We start from the raw sequence: 22317 nt of genomic DNA, 5'->3' as shown, positions 1-22317 counted from the left end.
AAATAAACAGTACGTGGAGGTACAAAACTGCTGGATAAACTCAACAGGTCTGGCAATATCTGTGAAGAGAAAGTAGAGTTAACATTTTGTGTCTTAGTAGTTGGTCTCTCAGCATCAGGGACCCAGGTTCAACACCAGCCTTGGGTGACTGTCTGTGTGGACTTCCGCCCACAATTCAAAGATGTGCAGGTTAGGGTGGATTGGTCGTGCTAAATTGTCCCATAGTGTCTCATGATCTGTAGGCTCGGAGGATTAGCTGTGCTAAATTGCGCGCAGTGTCCAGGGACACGCAGGCTGAGTGGACTGGCTGTGGGAAACACAGGGTTACAGGGATAGGGTAGGGGGCAGTGTCTGACCCAATGAGGGTGAACGGCCTCTTCCCACACTCCCACCCGGATTGATTCTTCAGTTTCTCCAGCAGCTTGTTTTCCTTGCAGCCCTTCAGCATCCCCGGGAGTGTGCTTTATCTTCGTACTCGCTGGGCAAGAATTTGCACGCTGGCCCCATTCAAGGCAGTTTTGTGAAGACAATATTGATTAGATCACACAAAATACTCTCAATATCAAAAGCACAACGCCTTTTTATTGCAGTTCATTACCTCCTTAATTAACACATACAATAACATACCAAATATCACTGATGTCTGACATAGCTTCCATACCTACACCATTAGGTCAACATTAAGTTCCCGACAACGCAGCCCTACCTACTTTCTCACAGCTAGTCTGCTAACCACACAGTTACAAAAAACTGCGGAAGAGTTTAACTGTTCTCATGTAAATGGACGACGGGTAAAATCCAGTTCCATTATAACATTTTTTAAAAAATCACCAACAGAGTTTCATACTGCATTTGATTTGGAAAGAATCAGCATGGAGCATACATCATTTACTAGAAAGAGAATTCAGCTGATCATTTACCACCAGGGCTCAAGGTGAGCAGACATTAATTCACCCACTGAAATAGCCAACCCCATGATCCAAACAGCAACTGAACCACAAACACCAGCATGTCGCTGGAGTAAACCTAGAAACCGCCTCCACTTGGGAAGACAAGATGGCTGGTTATGCTGCTGGGCAGAGGTCAAGGTTCAATGGACATGAACTTTGCTGACATTTCTCTCAGCTTGACTGAAATCCGAACAAGAAAACACTCTTCCTATTGACACAACAACTATACTCTGGAGGGAACAGGACAGAGGGAACACGATGTTTTCTTCAGTCGATTCTGAATAACAGGATGTCGATAATATTGACTGAGCGTCTTGTTTGACTCAGGATGACATGTAGTGTGTTTCAGATAACCTGGCGCCAGCCCCAGCCCCAGCCAGCTCACGTCTAAAGCGAGTAGGCAGCTAGGGCCAACACTGAGTGGCAGACAAAATGAAAACCCACTCGAACATAATCATGTGGGCTCCCCACACACAGTATTAAAGCCACATCCAGCTTGGCAGGTATGGTCAGGGTGGGAACAACTATAAATAAAAAAAGGACATCAAGTACATTCAACACTAACCAAGGTCAATCACCTATCAATCAGCAAAGGAAGGATTCGGCTCCACTCTTAGAGAGAATACAGAGACACACAGACAGACCGTACTGGCAGTTTCTGGGTTTGATTATACATCAGCTTCTTAAAAGTACACGTGGGTGTGTTCCTTTTCTTAAAAAAAAAAGACATCTGATCATTTTTCTCCAGTTATAGAGTCAAGCAATGTAGAAATTGTATATTTAAAACAAAAAAAATAGGGAGCAAGTGAGCAGAGGAATGAAGCGACAGGTTAAGTGATTCTGGGTGAGGCAGTCCAACCTCCAACCCAAAAGCATTGCCCTGTCTCTCCAGACACAGTATGAGCCAGGCCATATTTCCATGTCAGATTTAGTGGTTAGGAAAATAAACATTTGACCCAAACAGTTTCCAGTAGCAGGAGGACGCCAGGTTTGTTTGCAGCGAGTCAGTCACACTGTTAATACTGAGAGAGAGAGAGAGAGAGAGAGAGAGAAGACACACATACCAACACTTGAACCTTGCTGTTACCAGCGAACTGCAATGGTTAATGTCAGACAGCAGCAGCCGGCAGTGGAGATTCTACGTTGACAAGCATGTCTACAAACGGCAGTGCTCCAAGGGGGAAGGAGTACCCCTGAAAAGGAACTGCAGTTGTTCACCGCAAGAGGTATGTGTGGAGCGACTGGCTCTTCTGCCTTCGACATCCCTACGACCTACCGGTAAAGAGTTCGGCGCTTCTCTGGACAGTCCTGTTTTCTCGAGGTTCATGCTGCTTTGAATCCATCTGAAAACTGAAGCGTTCTGCAAGACAGCGAGCAGCTCCCCTTCCTCATCACTCCACAAGCAAATCAAAGCGTTCCGCTTCTTCGAAGCTAGCGTTCATCTGAGCGGCCCACTCGTCCAACTCCGACTTCTGGGAAAACAACAGGGAACACCAGAGAAGTGAGGGGCTGGGAAGCACGTTGGATGACAGTTAGGGGTTACATGGACCACTGGGCCACTCCTGCCAAAGATGCGTTGTGTAAGGGCTTTAGCATGCCCCGTCTAACTCAACATACACGCTGTGGGCTCTCAACATTTCAGGGCGCTCTCTGGAAAACCGGCATGGATTTACGGTCCTGATGCCAGGACCACTCCTTGACTACATTATTGCCGTGATAACCCCCTGCTGAAGGGCAACAGAACTTGGTTCCGAGTGGAGCAGGGACCCTCCCACTCAACACAAAAGCAGCTGGGACAAGCCCTATCCCTATACAACATCCGAGGAAGCACCAAATCCCCGACTAACATCAGTCAGTGGGCACCCTGCGCAGCTGGGAGCCCGAGGACAGCAAATGTCCATCAAGTGTGCGATGAGCATTTTTAAAACCAAAACAAAAAAAAACAGTTCCCGTAAAGTAGACATTGCTAGCTAGGCATTTCCTGCCCATCCCTCAGGAAAAGATGACGGGCAGCTGCTTTCAGCTTCTGTGAGCCACTGAACATTGCCGGGGGGGGGGGGGGGGGGAAGAGAGAGAAGAATTCTTAAAAATGTTTCCAGTCCTCCAACAAAGTACATCTTGTGCCGAATGCAAGGATGACGCACAGGCATTGCTCAGTGTGTTCTTGGTCCAGCGCAGGACGTCACGTACCGGCTGTCAGTGCCACCTCAAGACAGACGGGGAAAATGGGTAAATGTAGAACAGGGAGGGGCCGGGGTTGTGAATCTGTGAAACTCCCTGCCCATGAGGCTACCTCGTTGAATGTTTTTAAGGCAAAGATAGATAGATTTTTGAACAGTAAAGGAATGAAAGGTTATGGAGAGTGGGTGGGTGAGTGGAGCTGAGCCAGAAAAGATCAGCCATGATCCGACTGACTGGCGGGGCAGGCTCGAGGGTCCAGACGGCCTACTCCTGCTCCTCGCTCTCCTGCTCGAACTGCAGAAGCCAATTTTCTCTCAAAGCTCCCAAATGCAGTCACATGACGACAACCAGACACATTTGCCTGCGAGGCTGGGGAATGGACAGGATACTGGATGGAAGTCTAGTAGCAGGGTGGCTCAATGGTTAGCACTGCTGCCCCACTGCACTAGGGAACTGGGTTCAATTCAGGCCTCAGGCAACTGTGCAGAGGCCACACAGACATTCAACCCATGTCTGTGTGGAATTTCCTCCAGTTACTCAGGGATGTGCAGGTTAGGGTGGATTGGCCGTGCTATATTGTCCCATAGTGCCCAGGGATGTGCAGGTTAGGGACGTTCGTCAGGGTAGAGTAATAAAGGTAGGGTCTGGGTGGGTTAATCTTTGGAGGGTCGGTATAGACTTGTTGGGGCCAAATGGCCTGTTTCCACACTATCATGTTTTGAGAAAAAAGCCCCCTCCTTGTTGCCAAACGTGTTGCCAAGGGGCACTTTACATCCGCCCTGCCTCTGAACCCTGGCACCTCCTCGATGGGAAGGTCAGGCAAATCGCCAGCATTGGGGATCTACTTCTGGAGGGGCGCGAGGGAATGGCAGTCAGTCAGTCAGGGAAGGGGGGAAGAGCGCACGCCCAGAGGGAAGGGGGGGGGAGAGCGCACGCCCAGAGGGAAGGGGGGGGGGGGGGAGCGCACGCACAGAGGGAAGGGGGGGGGGGGGGGGGAAGAGCGCACGCCCAGAGGGAAGGGGGGGGAGCGCACGCCCAGAGGGGAGGGGGGGGGGGGGGGGGAGGGAGCGCACGCCCAGAGGGTAGGGGGGGGGGGGGGGAGGGAGCGCACGCCCAGAGGGTAGGGGGGGGGGGGGGGGGGAGCGCACGCCCAGAGGGAAGGGGGGGGGAGAGCGCACGCCCAGAGGGAAGGGGGGAGAGCGCACGCCCAGAGGGAAGGGGCAGAGCGCACGCCCAGAGGGCACAGCCTGTCTGGCCTCACCTCGATCTGGGGGACTTTGCGTTTCTTCCTCTTCTCCTTGGCCACGGCCACACCAGGGATGTTCAGGTCCAGCTGGGCGAGGGAGCCGGTGGAAAGGAGAGGCTTCTCCACCTCAGGGGTCAGGGGGCGTTTCACCGGCGAGACGCCCGGTGCGGTGTCGCCGGCCAGGAGCCTGCCGAAGCCGAAGAGGGACCTGCGGGAGGCAGCTCCCTCCCCCTCCCCGTTCGGTGTGGAGGTGTCCGAAGCCCCACCGCCCACACTCGGGAGGTGGATGCCGTAGGGGCTGAGGCGGCTGTATGAGCGCCGCACCTTCTGGGACATCAGCGCGCCTCTCTCAGCGTCCTGGGCAGGGGGCGAGGCGCTGCCCCGCGCCGCCTCTTGGTCGGCCACACTCGCCCAGTCTCCGCCGGCGTTCTCCTTCACAGTCTTTGGGGAAACCTGGAAAGGGGAAAGCGAGAGTTTCAGCGCAACCGAAGCCGCCTTCGGGAGCATTGAACCGACGGCCGCGTTCGCGGATAGGACATGGCTGAACGCAGAGCCCATCTGGGAGAAGGCGAGGTGCCATTCAGCCCCTCGATCCTGTTCTATCACTTCGAGCCATATTGCATCTGTACCTGGGTAAGCAGACCCTTCAGCCCAACCAGTCCATGCTGACCGTAATCCCAAACTGAACCAGTCCCACCTGCCTGCTCCTGGCCCCTATCCCTCCAAACCCTTTCCTAGTCACGTCCTTATCTAAAATGTCTTTTAAATGTTGTAACTGTCCCCATATCCATCACTTCCTCAGGAAGTTCATCACACACACACACACACACTCGGTGTAAAACACTGTGGCCCCCCCCCCCCCACCAAGTAGTTTTCAAATTGCTCTCCTCTCACCTTAAAAAAGGTGCCCTCTTGTCTCGGAACTCCCCAGCTGGGGTAAAAGACAACTACCATCAACTTTATCTAGATCTAAACTTCGTTCTTCGCCTCAAATTGGACTTGGACCACAGCCTTCTTTTCGTTTTCATTCATTCATTCATGTGGGAGTCACTGGTCAGACCTTGGGGGCAGTCAAGTGTCAACCACATTGCTCTAGGTCTGGAGTCCCATGTAGGCCAGACCAGGTAAGGATGGTAGATTTCCTTCCCTAAAGGGCATTTGCCACCTAGATAGGTTTATCCAACAATTAGCATTGGATTCATGGGCCATTATTACATTCCAGATGTTACATTAGATTCCTGCCACAGCGGGATTTGAACACATCAGTAGGAGAAAGTGAGGACTGCAGATGCTGGAGATCAGAGCTGAAAATGTGTTGCTGGAAAAGCACAGCAGGTCAGGCAGCATCCAAGGAACAGGAGAATCGACGCTTCGGGCATGAGCCCTTCTTCAAGAATCCTGAAGAAGGGCTCATGCCCGAAACGTCGACTCTCCTGCTCCTTGGATGCTGTCTGACCTGCTGCGCTTTTCCAGCAACATATTTTCAGCTCACCACATCAGTAGCTGGGTCTTTGGATTTGTAGTCGAATAGTGTGACGCTGGAAAAGCACTGCGGGTCCGGTGGCATCACAGGAGCAACAGAGTTGATGTTTCGGGCATTAGCCCTTCATCAGGAGCGTTCCTGAAGAAGGGTTTATGCCTGAAATGTCGATTCTCCTGCTCCTCTGATGCTGCCTGACCCGCTGTGCTTTTCCAGTGTCACACATCTCAACTCTGACTCTCCAGCATCTGCAGCCCTCACTTTCCCCTCACTGGATTTATAGGCCAGCAACAATACCACCACTAGCCCCTTACCCCTCCCCCTCTATAGTCTTCGATAACAAATAAAACCTCGGGTCTTGTTTGGAGTCTTAGTGCCCAGGGATGTGCAGGTTAGGGTGGATTGGCTGTGCTAAATTGTCCCATAGTGCCCAGGGATGTGCAGGTTAGGGTGGATTGGCTGTGCTAAATTGTCCCATAGTGCCCAGGGATGTGCAGGTTAGGGACATTAGTCAGGGGTAAATGTACAGTAATAAGGTAGGGTCTGGGTGGGTTACTCTTTGGAGGGTTGGTGTAGACTTGTTGGGCCAAATGGCTTGTTTCCACATAGTAGGGATTCTACGATAAAGTCACGAGGTGGAAAAAGGGAGCTTCTGTACAACGAACAACTGTTGAAGCTATTTCTGGAAATAAAGACAAGACACTGTGGCTGCTGGAAATCTGAAACCCTTGCCCAGCTATTTCCAGTCCTGACGATGGCTCTCTGGGTTCAAAACATGAACTCAGTTCGTTTCTGCTCAATGCTGCCAGACAATGCTGTGTTTCCCTACCACTCTCTGAAGGTATGGAGTCCAGCTCCACCGTAAAGTTGCTGCCTCTTTGTTCTGGATTCCTCCCTGGCCAGAGGAGACACCGATGTTACCAAATCCCACTCTGGTTATGAAGGCCTTCAATACACGCCAAGGCAATAAAATGCATTACCCATAAGGCAATAAACTTAACTTCAGACTCGAGTTCACAAGTTTTATAAATCCAATTAGCTGGGGGAAGGAAAAATTACTCCAGATCCTACAAAACATTCCAAATATTATTTGGCATAATCTCAGTTCAGCTCCTTGTCGAGAGGAAATTGACGGCTGGTTACTGAAATAATTGATTCACTGCTTAAAGACTGGCTTCGTGACTGTGCATCTGCTGTCAGTGTTCAGCCCCATAAAGCCCACACAGCAAGTCATTAATCTCAGTTATACCCCTCCCTGGCTAGCTGCCCTGTACAAGCCAGCAAATCATAGGATAGCTCAGTACAAGAGGAGGCCATTCCACCCGTCAAATTCAATCTAGCTCGTCCCACTGCTCTTTCCTAAAATCCTGGAGTGTTTTTCCTTGCTTCCCTTCTGCAGGCTACTGTTAGAATAGGCACCAGAGTGCTGCATGGTGGCCCAGCGGTTAGCACTGCTGCCTCACAGTATCAAGGACCTGGATTTGATTCCTCCGGCGAACCGTCTGTGTGGGAGCTCGCACGTTCTCAGTGACTGAGTCAAAAAGAGAATAGTGCTAGAAAAGCACAGCTGGTCAGGCAGCATCCGAGGAGCAGGAGAATCGATAAGCATAAGCCCTACATCAGGAATGAGGGGGGTGGCTCAATCGATTTTCCTGCTCCTTGGATGCTGCCTAACTAGCTGGCTGTGCTTTTCCAGCACCACACTCTGACTCCGATCTCTGGCATCTACAGTCCTCACTGTCCCCACATTCTTAGTCACTGTGTGGAGTTTCCTCCCACAATCCAAACATGTGCAGGTTAGGGTGGATCGGCTGTGGGAAACTGCGCATTGTGTCCAGGGAACGTGCAGGCGAAGTGGGTTAGCCATGGGAAATGCAGAGTGACAGGGATGAGATGGTGGGTCCGGGTGGGCTGCTACTTGGAGAGTTGATGTGGACCTGACGGGCCGAATGGCCTGCTTCCACACCGCAGGGATTCTAACGATACCCACTAGGAAGCACATGCCAATTCCTAACCATACACTGTAAAATGCCTCGCCTCGTACCACCTTTAGCTCTTCTGGGTGTGGCTGGTGGTGGAAGTGAGTGCGTACACTTACCCGGGAGCTGCGTTTCGGTGTTGCAGTGATGGATTTAGCAAGCTGGACAAGAGATAGAGAAGAGAGATTGGTGTTAGTGCTGGAGTCGATTGCAAAAATAACAAACCGCTTGGCAAAGAGCGAGCGCGGGCCGAGTGGCCTCCACCTGAACTGTAGGTCTCTTCAATTTCCACGTGACTGATTGACAAAGCTTGCCGAGACTGCACACGCTTGCTCTCCACTCAGGAGTCTCTCATCACCCAGCAATCAGACCCAACGCACCTCTCACAAACCGAGACACGTGCACGGCAGATACTCACCACGGAGTTCGGGCTGAAGATCTCCAGGAACCCGTTTCGGGTGGAATGGGGAGGGGTGAGAGGGAAAGGAAGACCTGTCATTTCCCAAGGCAGCCCCTCGCTAGCCACCCTGGAAAGTGGAGCGTTCGCCACTTACCACATTTTTCTGGGGTTCGATCTTCTTCAGAACGATTGAACGTTTGACCACTGGAGCCTGCTGAATAATAAAAGAACCTGGGTTAGGGACGAGCGAGCGAAGGCTCAGAAAGCATCACCTCTTCCACACGTTAGAAACCAATCAGCTCTCACACCACAAGCCTGCCCAACGCACTGCAAGCGCTTGCCAATGACCACACAGTCATAACACGTACAGTGAAAACATTTAGCCTCAACCCCCTAACATTATACATTTTTGATCTGTTCCCCCCACTTGGATATTGATCATTTACCAGAGGTGTTGGACCAGCTTTGGATTTGCAAATGCATGGTGGATGAAGTTAACAAGGATTGGTGTGAGATGTTCCCACTTTGGGAGCATAAACAGGAAGGCAGTTACGGAATTATTAACTGTTGGGTGGGAAACGTGGGAGGTGCATGGAGATCTGGGTCCCTTTGTACACTAGCAAGGTAAGCATTTTTTTTAAACAATTCCGTCACGGGACAAGGGCGTCACTGGGGAGGCCAGCATTTATTGCCCACCCCTAATTGGCCTTTGGTGTGGGCCTGGAGTCAGATATGGGCTAGAGCTGGTAAAGTTAGAGACAGTAAAGAACCAGATGGGTTTTTCTGACAATGGTTTTAATGGAGAAAGTGAGGGCTGCAGATGCTGGAGATCAGAGCTGAAAATGTGTTGCTGGAAAAGCGCAGCAGGTCAGGCAGCATCCAAGGAACAGGAGAATTCGACGTTTTGGGCATAAGCCCTTCATCAGGAAGGTTTTAATGGTCACTATTAGACTTTTAATCCCAGATTTTTTTTGACAAATTGAATTCAAATTTGACCATCTGCTGGATCTGAACTTGGGTCCCCAGGACATGATCTGGGTTTCTGGATTAACAGTCCAGCCATAATACCACGAGGCTATTGCCTCCCAAGGTTGATGCAGCAGGTGACGACAAAGGCAAACTGTACGTTGGCCTGGATTTGAGGATTGGAGCAGGGAAATCTTTCTGCAATTGCTCAGGTGAGACCAAACACCAGGAATACTGTATGCACTTCCCTATCGGAGGAAGAATGTTCTGCTGATGAAGGGAGAGCAGTGAAGGTTCCGCAGAATGATTCCCTGGGTTGGCAGGACTGATGTATAAACAGGAGATGGGATTGGTTAGGACTGTATTCACTGGAGTTTAGAAGAACTCGGGTTTTGGGGGAGTCTGAAAGGAACCTATAAATTTCTAACAGGTTGTTGCAATTAGTAGTTCAAAACCAGAGGGTCACTGTTCAAGGATATGGGGTAACCATTTAGAACTGAGACAAGGATAAATTCCTTCAAAGTGAGTGAAATTCATGGCAAATGGTTCAGGCCAAAACAGGCAATATTTTTAACAAGTAGTCAGATATAGTTCTCAGGGACAGAAGTTTCATTTACTATGCGGGAACTCTCTTCCCATCACAGCTCCAAATAAGTTACCTCAAGTTTACTCTTTTAAAAAGGAAAGAGTCAACTTAATAGAGTTCTCTGTACCCAACACCTCAAAGACTTTAAGAGGAACAACATTCTCCCAAACGGCTACGAAGGCAGCAGCAGGAATCACGCCAACATGGCAGTGTCCGCTCCAGTACTCACTGAGCCTTCATCTTTCCGTGTCGCCGACAATCTGTCAGACTTTCTCCTTGCTGGTGGATCCAAATCTAAAAAACAAAATTAAAGCAATGATTCTGGGCTCCAGTAGTCTAAGAAAACAACCAACCAGTCTAGGGCGGTTTCCTGCTGGCTGAGACACACTCACACCAGACAAAGAATATCTGTCACTAAGTTTGTAAGTTAGCTCACTTAGATTGAAGGTTTGTTTCCAGATGTTTTGTCATCACGATGACAAGGGATGGGAATAGTCTGGAAGTCATACTAGGTAAGTGAGTGCCTCCAGTGAAGCACTAGTGGGATGTCCCACTTCTCTATTTATGGGCGTTCCTCACCTTGTTAACCAGCATTACACAATGGACGTCCCTCACCTCGTTAAACCACTACCCTAGTCTCCAGCACCTCATTATTCACTGCAAGTTCATCTCTGGTCAAAGTCACACTAGCTGATCCTTTGTCAAGCAAACCTAAACTTAACTCCGTCCCTACCTACTCACACCTTATACACTTTCTCAGGATCTAAAATCGATGGGTTTATTGAGAGAGTTCTGGTTAGAATGCCATGCCTCTAAAATAATTCTTGGGTCTTTGTTTCATCTCTCCTAGGATGTGTGCGTTGTCCCAGTAAAAGTGACGCCCTTCTTTATCTGTATGTGGGTCGTGTCGTTTGGTGGCAAGTTTGCTGTAGGTTTGTCCGATGTAGTGTTTTTGGCAGTTCTTGTATGGTACGTTGGAAATGACGTTAGCTTGGCCGACGGTATTCATTAGTCATTGTTTTACTGTGTTGGAAGGTTTGTGGGCTACCATGATGCCAAAGGGTCTGAGTAGTCTGGAAGTCATTTCTGATAGGTCTTCGATGCAAGGTGGTGTGGCTATAGTCTTTGGTTGCGTAGTTTGATTAGATTAGATTATTTACAGTGTGGAAACAGGCCCTTCGGCCCAACAAGTCCACACCGACCCACCGAAGCGCAACCCACCTATACCCCTATATTTACCCCTTACCTAACACTACGGACAATTTAGCATGACCAATTCACCTGACCCGCACATCTTTGGACTGTGGGAGGAAACCGGAGCACTCGGAGGAAACCCACGCAGACACGGGGAGAACATGCAAACTCCACACAGTCAGTTGCCTGAGTCAGGAATTGAACCCAGGTCTCAGGCGCTGTGAGGCAGCAGTGCTAACCACTGTGCCACCGTGCCGCCCAAAGTGTCGGCAAGTTTGGGTTTGTTTCTGAGGAATCAGCAGATTGTGTTTATTGGGCACCAGTTTTTCCTGAAAACATTATATAGATGATCTTCTTGTGCTTTGTTACCAACTCTTGGGTGCTGCAGTGTGATGTAGCTCATTGAAATAACGTCCTGATACAGCTCCATTTGTGGGTGTTGGGATGATTGCTTCTGAAGTTAAGTATTTGGTCCGTGCGTGTTGTTTATCTGGAGACGCTAGTTTGAAACTCTCCGTTAACTGTACGTTCAACTGTCACGTCTCGGAATGGGAGTCTGTTGGCATTCTCCTCCTCTTTTGTGAATTTTATGCCTGACAGGATATTGTTGATGGTGTTATATGGTTCCTCTAAAATTGTTCTGTTGTTTTGGGAGGTCAAATGACACGACCCACTATTATTCATTCCTATACATACAGAAAAAGGAAGGACACAACTTTGACTGGGACAACACATACATCCTTGGACAGGCGAAACAAAGACACATGTGAAAATTCTTAGAGGTACAGCATTCTAACCAGAACTCCAACAAACACATAGGATCTAAATTAATCTACCTTCCCTTGATAAAGTGAACCGGAAATGACATCAGCCACCTTAAGAAACCAAGACCTATAAACATAGAGAGACAGGACATACCACCAATACTTCACCAGAGGGTCGCACTGATGATGTTACCGAGTATGGTGACGAAACATCTGAAAACAAACCTTCCAGCTCAACAAGCTGACTGACATAGTTATAAACAACCTGAGCTACACATCTTCTCAAAAATTGCTAATGTCTGTCACTGTACAACACCGGGGTTAGGGTATTGGTGAGGGACAGGTCTGTCTTGGTATAAGGTTGGGGCACTGTACTGGTGGGGACAGGTCTGTCACTGTACAACACTGGGGTAAAGTACTGGTGGGGACAGGTCTGTCACTGTGTAACACTGGTGTACAGTACTGGTGGGGACAGGTCTGTCACTGTATAACACTGGGGTACAGTACTGGTGGGGACAGGTCTGTCACTGTATAACACTGGGGTACAGTACTGGTGGGGACAGGTCTGTCAGTGTATAACACTGGGGTACAGTACTGGTGGGGACAGGTCTGTCACTGTGTAACACTGGGGTACAGTACTGGTGGGGACAGGTCTGTCCCTGTATAACACTGGGGTACAGTACTGGTGGGGACAGGACTGTCCCTATAACACTGGGGTACAGTATTGGTGGGGACAGGTCTGTCCCTGTATAACACTGGGGTACAGTATGGGTGGGGACAGGTCTGTCTCTGTATAACACTGGGGTACAGTATGGGTGGGGACAGGTCTGTCTCTGTATAACACTGGGGTACAGTACGGGTGGGGACAGGTCTGTCTCTGTATAACACTGGGGTACAGTATGGGTGGGGACAGGTCTGTCACTGTATAACACTGGGGTACAGTACTGGTGGGGACAGGTCTGTCACTGTATAACACTGGGGTACAGTATGGGTGGGGACAGGTCTGTCACTGTATAACACTGGGGTACAGTACTGGTGGGGACAGGTCTGTCACTGTATAACACTGGGGTACAGTACTGGTGGGGGACAGGTCTGTCACTGTATAACACTGGGGTACAGTACTGGTGGGGACAGGTCTGTCTCTGTATAACACTGGGGTACAGTACTGGTGGGATTATACCAAAATTTTTGGACAGGGGGTGGACAATGTCAAGGAAGGAACTGGGGCTGGAGATGTGCAAGGGGGTTTACAGCAGCATTCTGCAGCAGCATGAGTGGGAGTGAGATTATACAAACATTATAAAGGGGGGGGGGCTGATAACAATATTGAGGAGATGCAGAGACAAGAGGCTGTGTGGGAGTGCAATGACTCCAACATCCTGGTGGGGGGGGGGGGGGGGGGGGGAGTGGGATTATACCAACATCCTGGTGGGGGGGGGGGGGGGGGGGAGTGGGATTATACCAACATCCTGGTGGGGGGGGGGGGGGGGGGGGGGGGGGGGGGGGGGGGAGTGGGATTATACCAACATCCTGGTGGGGGGGGGGGGGGGGGGGGGGGGGGAGTGGGATTATACCAACATCCTGGTGGGGGGGAAAGAGTGGGATTATACCAACATCCTGGTGGGGGGGGGAGTGGGATTATACCAACATCCTGGTGGGGGGGGGGAGTGGGATTATACCAACATCCTGGTGGGGGGGGGGGGGGAGAGTGGGATTATACCAACATCCTGGTGGGGGGGGGGAGTGGGATTATACCAACATCTTGGTGGGGAGAGTGGGACTATACCAACGTCCTGGTGGGGGGAGTGGGATTATACCAACATCCTGGTGGGGGGGGGGGGGGGGGGAGTGGGATTATACCAACATCCTGGTGGGGGGGGGGGGAGTGGGATTATACCAACATCCTGGTTGGGGGGGATTATACCAACATCCTGGTGGGGGGAGTGGGATTATACCAACGTCCTTGTAGGGGGAGTGGGATTACACCAACGTCCTGGTGGGGGGGGGGGAGTGGGATTACACCAACATCCTGGTGGGGGGGGAGTGGGATTATACCAACATCCTGGTGGGGGGGGGGGGGGGGGGGAGAGTGGGATTATACCAACATCCTGGTGGGGGGGGGGAGTGGGATTATACCAACATCTTGGTGGGGAGAGTGGGACTATACCAACGTCCTGGTGGGGGGAGTGGGATTATACCAACATCCTGGTGGGGGGGGGGGGGGGGGGGGGAGTGGGATTATACCAACATCCTGGTGGGGGGGGGGGGGGGGGGGAGTGGGATTATACCAACATCCTGGTGGGGGGGGGGGGGAGTGGGATTATACCAACATCCTGGTTGGGGGGGATTATACCAACATCCTGGTGGGGGGAGTGGGATTATACCAACGTCCTTGTAGGGGGAGTGGGATTACACCAACGTCCTGGTGGGGGGGGGGGAGTGGGATTACACCAACATCCTGGGGGGGGGGGGGGGGGGCAGACGGCGAGCTGCCCCACGGGGGGTGGGGTGAGGCGCCTCTGCATCACTCACCGGGATTACGAGGGGAGTCCCTGCTCCCTCCGGGTACGCTCCGTACCTCCGCCATTACCGCCAGGACAGCTCGCGCCAATCCCACCAACCGACAACACCTTCAAAAAATCCCGCCTCCACCGGCATTGGCCAGCGCAGCCTCCCTTCTGATTGGCTAGTACCGCCTCCCTGCCTCTGATTGGCAGGTGCGCCCACTGCTTTTCCCGCGATGGTTCACAAGAGCGCGCCTTTGATTGGCTACGGCCAGCTCCCACCCTCTGATTGGCCACCGTACATCCCGCTTTTCTCGCATTGGTCCACATGATCACCCTTTTGATTGGCTGCGACCGCGACCCGCCCTCTGATTGGCCAAGGCTTCTGCCTTTCTCACATTGGTCCGCACGACTTGCCATCTATGAGGTCAGTACCGCCTTTCACACTTTGATTGGTCGAAGCGCAGCTTGCCTCTCGCTGATTGGCCATTGGTGGGCCTGAACGTCTGCCTCTCCTTGATAAGGTAGGGTCGACTCTCCTCTGATTGGTTTGCGTCACCTTCTTCCCGCCCCTCCATACTGCCCATCACAGCGTCTCCCACTTTGATTGGTCAGCACGCTTTCCTCACCCTCTCTGATTGGCGAACACTACTGCATCCTCTAAATAGATGGCTCCCGCGTTCCTCTGATTGGCCAGTATTTCTCTGAAATGCACCAATGGGGTTGCTGCAGTGTTACTACAACAACAACAACAACAATAATAATAATGGGAGCAGTCCCTCAGTGACTGCTGTCTCCTTGAGGGGGACATGTGCAACCGTCCCCCTCAACACCACCCTCCCTCTGGTCCTTCCATTACGTCGTCCCAAATTGGAAAACTTTACAAATTTAGCTTCCAATTCCCGCACCCTGCTCTCACCTGGTTCACACGGTACTTAGGACGTCAAGTGCAAAATGGCACTTACTTTCAGGGGATTAGATTCCCTGACGGTGTGGAAACAACCAGTCCACACCGGCCCTCCGCAGGATAACCCACCCAGACCCCATTTTCCCTCTGACTGATGCACCTAACACTATGGGACAATGTAGCACGGCCGATCCACCCTAACCTGCACATCCCTGGACACTATGGGACAATTTAGCACGGCCAATCCACCCTGACCTGCACATCCCTGGGCACTATGGGACAATTTAGCACGGCCAATCCACCCTAACCTGCACATCCCTGGGCACTATGGGACAATTTAGCACGGCCAATCCACCCTGACCTGCACATCCTGGGCACTATGGGACAATTTAGCACGGCCAATCCACCCTAACCTGCACATCCCTGGGCACTATGGGACAATTTAGCACGGCCAATCCACCCTGACCTGCACATCCCTGGGCACTATGGGACAATTTAGCACGGCCAATCCACCCTAACCTGCACATCCCTGGACACTATGGGACAATTTAGCATGGCCAATCCACCCGAACCTGCACATCCCTGGGCACTATGGGACAATTTAGCACGGCCAATCCACCCTAACCTGCACATCCCTGGACACTATGGGACAATTTAGCATGGCCAATCCACCCGAACCTGCACATCCCTGGACACTATGGGACAATTTAGCACGGCCAATCCACCCTAACCTGCACATTGATATGGGTGATGTAATTTCTGCAGTTTAACTAAGGGTTAATAAGTAAGGGCGAACTGTGAGACTGAATGTAAGTTAGCCTGGAAACAGGGAGAAACTGTTATGTCAAAAACATGGTGATTTGTAACCTTGAATGAAACTGACGTAAGCTGTTAATTAAAACTAGGCTGCTATGAAGCTAGGTAACCTTGGCAATAATACAATAGAAGCTCTTAAAATATTAGAAACATACAGATAACCAAGGCCTGGGATAGAGAAGCGAGAAATGCTTTAGTCAATAGAATTGTTAAAAATAATGTAATGTGTAAGAAACAGGTGGCCATGATACAATAGAAGCTCTCAGAATATTAGAAACATACAGATAATCAAAGCGTTGGCAGAGAAAAGCGTGAGATGTTTTAACCAATTGAATTGTCATTAGTGTTTTTACATGTAAAAATAATGTAGAAATATTAGTGCTGTAAAATCTTCCGTCGCGATTCTTCCGAAGCTCTTTTTTTTTGGAAGCCGCCCAAACTTGCAAGTTTGAAATAAACATCCGTTGCTCATTTGTGTGTCTCGCAGCATTTCGATTTGCCACGGGAAAAGCGGTAGCCAGAGGGGATGAGGGCTGGTGCTGTCAGCTTGGAGTTCGCCTCCTAAGACGGGACCTTGTGGACAGTCTCCCTTGAATTCAAGGGTTAAAGGACAGTCCGCGGTCGGCAGAGTGTGGAGGCAGAACTCGGTTGATCTGAACCATAGCCCTAGTGTAGAGTAGTTAGCCGAGTGTCAGGGACTATTCTCCGGAGATTTAGAATACCTAGACAGAATTCACTTATAACAACATCCCTGGGCACTATGGGACAATTTAGCACGGCCAATCCACCCTAACCTGCACATCCCTGGACACTATGGGACAAATTAGCACGGCCAATCCACCCTAATCTGGACTTCTTTTGGACTGTGGGAGGAAACCGGAGCACCTGGAGGAAACCCACGCAGACATGGGGAGAATGTCCAACCTCCACACAGGAGTGTCACCCAAGGCTGGAATCGAACCGGGGACCCTAGTGCTGAGAGGCAGCAGTGTTAACCACTGAGCCACCGTGCTGACTTAGTGATTGACGGTCACGAGTGGTAAAATACAATGAAAGGTTGTGTTTGCGAGAAGTATAGTCACATCATAGTCAGCAGCAACATACACATCGTAAGGTTCTTCGAGTGAAGCATACAGGTTACACTGCATAGGAAGTGATTGAAGCAAGATTAACATTAAGAAGATCATTACTATTTGAGGACAGAGAGTCCGTCTGCTGTTCATTGTCTTACATTAATGCCAAAGGAAGAACATTTCCATTTATATAAAACATGACAAAATGCCACAGCAAAAGATGACTGACAGGAACTTTATTTCATGTGATTTAACACCAAGTCACATGAGGTGGCAAAGTTAAAAATCACACAACACCAGGTTATAGTCCAACAGGTTTAATTGGAAGCACTAGCTTTCGGAGTGTCGCTCCTTCATCAGGTGGTTGTGGAGGGCTCGATCGTGGAGGTGGCAATGGGAAGAGGGGACAATGAAAACCTTATTTAAGGTTTCCAGGAGATTCTGAGGGAGTAAGACAGAGTCGTGCAACGTGCATTTTCATTGACCGTTGATTTTGCTTAGATTTATTACTGTACCCAATGAAATGTTTTGTTCTGCGTGCACTACAGGCAGGTCATACCATACAAAAGAGCACCAGTGTGATAGAACAGAGCGAGGTGTACAATGTAACAGCTGCAGAGAAGGTGCACGGAGAGCGAGACCAGAATGAGATTTGAAATCTGAGGGGTCCGTGCAGAAGTCCGATAAGTGCGGGGAAGAAGCTGTTCTTGACTCTGTTGGGTTAAGCTTCAGTGCAGCCAGCAAGGTTGGAGTGATTAAAACTGGTTCCGCAAGAAAGCCGGAACCATATTTTGCCAAAAATGGCCTTGAACAACTGCTGGGCTAAAAGAATGAGGCAGTAGGCTTTTGAAAACAATATAATGAGATGTAACATTTCAGAGATAAGGTCAGGATGGAAGGGAAACAACTCGCTGACACTGCTGGCCTTGAGTGTTGCTTACTCACAGGATGTGGGTGTGGCTGGAAAAGACAACTTTTGTCGGCCATCTTTGTAACTTGTCCTTGGACTGGATAGCCTGCTAGGCCAACCAGGAGAAGACATAAACTACGCATACAGGGGCTCCCCAGTTTAAGGACGCCCCACTTATTAACACTCGTACTTACGAATGTGATCCCGCACGTGGTTTTAAAGACCTGAACCACGAGCGTTTCCAGTACTCATGACCAGCTGCTGCTTGTGAACAAATTGACTTGTGAGCTAGTTCCAGAAAGGAACCCGCTCGCAATCCCGGGTGACCGTCTGTTCGGTCTAGAGGGGAAACCGGTTTAAAAAGAAAAGTGAATTTAGGTTTTGTTGTCATATGTACTCAGTTATGGGGTACAAGAGAACAGTGGAAAGTGTATAAAATCACCAAACACACTGCCATCTGAGACGTACAAAGTACCTTGGTACAAAATCTTAGTTACAGAAGCACAAAAATAAACACAGCACTACTTCCTTTGTATAAAAGCAGAAAAATAAAGAAATAAAGTTTAAAAGGGGAAATATTATGAGGTTGTTGTCGGGATTTGAGCTGCAGGGAGAGACTGAACAGGCTGGGACTGTTTTCCCTTGAGGGTGAGGGGTGACCTTACAGAGGTTTATAAAATCATGGATAGGTTAAATAGACAAGGTCTTTTCCCCTGGGGTGGGGGAGTCCAGAACTAGAGGGGCATAGGTTGAAGGTGAGAGGGGAAAGATATAAAATGGAACTAAGGGACAGATTTTTCACGCAGAGGGTGGTGCGTGTGTGGAATGAGCTGCCAGAGGAAGTGGTGGGGGCTGGTACAATGACAGTATACAAAAGGCATCTGAATGGGGATATGAATAGGAAGGGTTTGGAGGGATATGGTCCAAGTGCTGGCAAATGGGACATGATTAATTTAGGATATCTGGGTCAGCATGGACGAGTCGGACCGAAGGGTCCATTTCCATGCTGTACATCTCTATAATACTCCTTCCTTAAGCTGTAAGCCTTTTTAATTTGTTCATTCACAAGAGGGGGGTGTCGCTGGCTGGGCCCAGCATTTATTGCCCCATCCCTAATTGCCCAGAGGGGCAGTTAAGAGTCAACCACATCGCTGTGGGTCTGGAGTCACGTGTAGGCCCAGACCGGGTAACAATGGCAGTTTCCTTCCCTGAAGGGACATTAGACTTTTTTTAGAATTTTGCAAAGTGGAAACAGGCCCTTCGGTCCAACAAGTCCATACCGACCCTCCGAAAGGTATCCCACCCCGACACATTCCCTATTACTCAACATTTCCTCCTTAACTAATGTACCTAACCTGCACATCCCTGGGCACTATGGGACAATTTAGCACGGCCAATCCACCCTGACCTGCACATCCCTGGGCACTATGGGACAATTTAGCACGGCCAATCCACCCTGACCTGCACATCCCTGGGCACTATGGGACAATTTAGCACGGCCAATCCACCCTAACCTGCACATCCCTGGGCACTATGGGGCACGTTAGCACGGCCAATCCACCCTAACCTGCACATCCCTGGGCACTATGGGGCACATTAGCACGGCCAATCCACCCTAACCTGCACATCCCTGGGCACGATGGGACAATTTAGCACGGCCAATCCACCCTAACCTGCACATCCCTGGGCACTATGGGACAATTGAGCACGGCCAATCCACCCTAACCTGCACATCCCTGGGCACTATGGGACAATTTAGCACGGCCAATCCACCCTAACCTGCACATCCCTGGGCACTATGGGGCACGTTAGCACGGCCAATCCACCCTAAATTGCTTATCTTTGGATCGTGGGAGGAAACCAGAGCACCCAGTGGAAACACACGCAGAGATGGGGAGTATGTGCAAACTCCACACAGTGAATCAGATGCATTTTACCCAACAATGTGTTCACCGTCATCATTAGACTCTTAATTCCAGATTCTTTATCGACTTCAAATTCCATCATCTGCTGTGGCGGGATTTGAACCCGGATCCCCAAAAGGCCACCTGGTTGTCTGGGTTACCAGCTCCACAATAGTACCACTGGGCTGTCGCCTGCAGATACTCCCAGCTGGGCCTCTCCCTGTCCAGCCATCTGTCGGCCACCTCCATTGGGCAGGCCCGGCTTTGCCGCCGCCTCGCAAGGCCTTGGCAATGCCCCCGGACATCCCCAGCGTCGCCAACTGTGACCAGCTGACTGTCAGAGTCCACCAGCCGCTGCTTCCTCAACCGAGCGGCACAGACTAAAGGACGGAAGGAAAGAAAGAAAGGGACAAAAAAATGGAGGAGAGGAAAGCAGATGTGCTCTGGTGAGGAGCGCTACCCCGCCACCACCTTGCCGAGTAATTAGATTAGATTAGATTACTTACAGTGTGGAAACAGGCCCTTTGGCCCAACAAGTCCACACCGACCCGCCGAAGCACAACCCACCCATACCCCTACATTTACCCCTTACCTAACACTACAGGCAATTTAGCATGGTCAATCCACCTGACCCGCACATCTTTGGACTGTGGGAGGAAACCGGAGCACCCGGAGGAAACCCGCGCAGACACGGGGAGAACGTGCAAACTCCACACAGTCAGTCACCTGAGTCGGGAATTGAACCCGGGTCTCTGGCGCTGTGAGGCAGCAGTGCTAACCACTGTGCCACCGTGATCGATTCGCCTGCTCCTCAGATTCTGCCTGGCCTGCTGTGCTTTTCAGCTCTGAGGTAGACAAGATATGTTGAACCGTATGGAGTCATCACGTCCTGCAGCATGGGAACCGGCCCTTCAGTCCTGATGAAGGGCTTTTGCCTGAAATGTCGATCTCACCGCTCCTCGGATGCTGCCTGACCAGCTGTGACTTTTCCAGCCCCACTCTAATCTTGACTCTGACTTCCAGCATCTGCAGTCCTCACTTTTGCCTGGATCCTTTGGTCCAACCAGTCCGTGCTGAACATCACCCTATCCTTACGCGACCCTGCGTTGTAAGAGACTCACGCAAAGCCGATGGGGCTGGGATCACGCTACGGTCAATACAAGGAAGGGATATTTGTTTTCTACAAATAACTGTCTCAATTCTTCAGTCGCGTTACAGGCAACTTGCGTTGAGGAAACACACGTTATTGTGGAGCGGACTGGTGCTTGGAAATGAAAGTTCTGATGCTCCCCACGAGGGAAGGCCAGGAGGGTAATTCTTGGCGCCTGCACAGTGGAGCCCTGCTCTGATGCAGACAGAGAGAAAATGAGGACTGCAGACGCTGGAGAGACAGTGTCGAAAAGCGTGGTGCTGGAAAAACACAGCAGGTCGGGCAACATCCGAGGGGCAGCAGAGTCGACGTTTCTGATGAGGAGTTTATGCCTGAAATGTTGATTCTCCTGCTCCTCGGATGCTGCCCGGCCTGCTGTGCTTTTCCAGCACCGCTCTGATCTAGACCCTGAAACTATTCTGGTTTATCTTGACCCCATTTGTTGACAGTAGCTGGGTGTCATGATTCACGTTCCCTGGGCGGCACGGTGGCACAGTGGTTAGCACTGCTGCCTCACAGCGCCAGAGACCCGGGTTCAATTCCCGCCTCAGGCGACTGTCTGTGTGGAGTTTGCACGTTCTCCCCGTGTCTGCGTGGGTTTCCTCCGGGTGCTCCGGTTTCCTCCCACAGTCCAAAGATGTGCGGGTCAGGTGAATTGGCCATGCTAAATTGTCCCATAGTGTTAGGTAAGGGGTAAATGTAGGGGTATGGGTGGGTTGCACTTCGGCGGGTCGGTGTGGACTTGTTGGGCCGAAGGGCCTGTTTCCACACTGTAAGTAATCTAATCCGGCCATCAAAAACTGTCAGGTGAAACTGCCATGTTTGTGTGGGATATTGCTCCCACACTCACCGAGCACCCTTACGAATAAATCGTCAATTGCTATTGGTGTATCCAGTTTTTCGAATCTGAGGCAGACAATTTGAACCCGTATGGAATCACCAAGCCACGAGGCATGGAAACAGACCCTTGGGCCCAACCAGTCCGTGCCGACCCATAATCCCAAGCTAAACTAGTCCCACCTGCCTGCTCCTGGCTCCATATCCCTCCAAGGAGAAAGTGAGGACTGCAGATGCTGGAGATCAGAGCTGAAAACGCGTTGCTGGAAAAGCGCAGCAGGTCAGGCAGCACCCAAGGAGCAGGAGAGTCGACGTTTCGGGCATGAGCCTGAAACGTTTCAGGGATTCCTGAAGAAGGGCTTTTCCAGCAACACATTTTCAGCTCCATATCCTATTCATGTCATTATCCAAATGTCTTTTAAACATTGTAATTGTACCCACAATCCACCACTTCCTCAGGAAGTCCATTC

General features: G+C 50.6%; 1 protein-coding gene across 2 annotated transcripts; it reads right to left on the bottom strand.

Annotated features, from left to right (window-relative positions):
• Positions 1–562: 562 nt before the first annotated feature.
• On the bottom strand, positions 563–14395 carry cdca5 (cell division cycle associated 5). 2 transcript variants are annotated; one of them, XM_060855476.1, is made up of 6 exons: positions 14279–14395; positions 10018–10082; positions 8391–8447; positions 7956–7997; positions 4393–4830; positions 563–2422 (listed from the first exon to the last, which is right to left on the bottom strand). In XM_060855476.1, the coding sequence occupies exons 1-6, from the start codon at positions 14331–14333 to the stop codon at positions 2342–2344; spliced, it is 738 nt and encodes a 245-aa protein (XP_060711459.1). In that variant the 5' UTR covers positions 14334–14395; the 3' UTR covers positions 563–2341. The 2 variants fall into 2 exon arrangements, with proteins under 2 accessions (XP_060711459.1, XP_060711458.1); XM_060855475.1 differs by having other exon boundaries at positions 8391–8450; positions 14279–14394.
• Between the last annotated feature and the right edge of the window lie 7922 nt (positions 14396–22317).

Source organism: Hemiscyllium ocellatum, chromosome 46 (assembly GCF_020745735.1).
Source record: "Hemiscyllium ocellatum isolate sHemOce1 chromosome 46, sHemOce1.pat.X.cur, whole genome shotgun sequence".
NCBI lineage: Eukaryota > Metazoa > Chordata > Chondrichthyes > Orectolobiformes > Hemiscylliidae > Hemiscyllium > Hemiscyllium ocellatum.
This window is presented reverse-complemented; position numbering and strand designations above follow the sequence as displayed.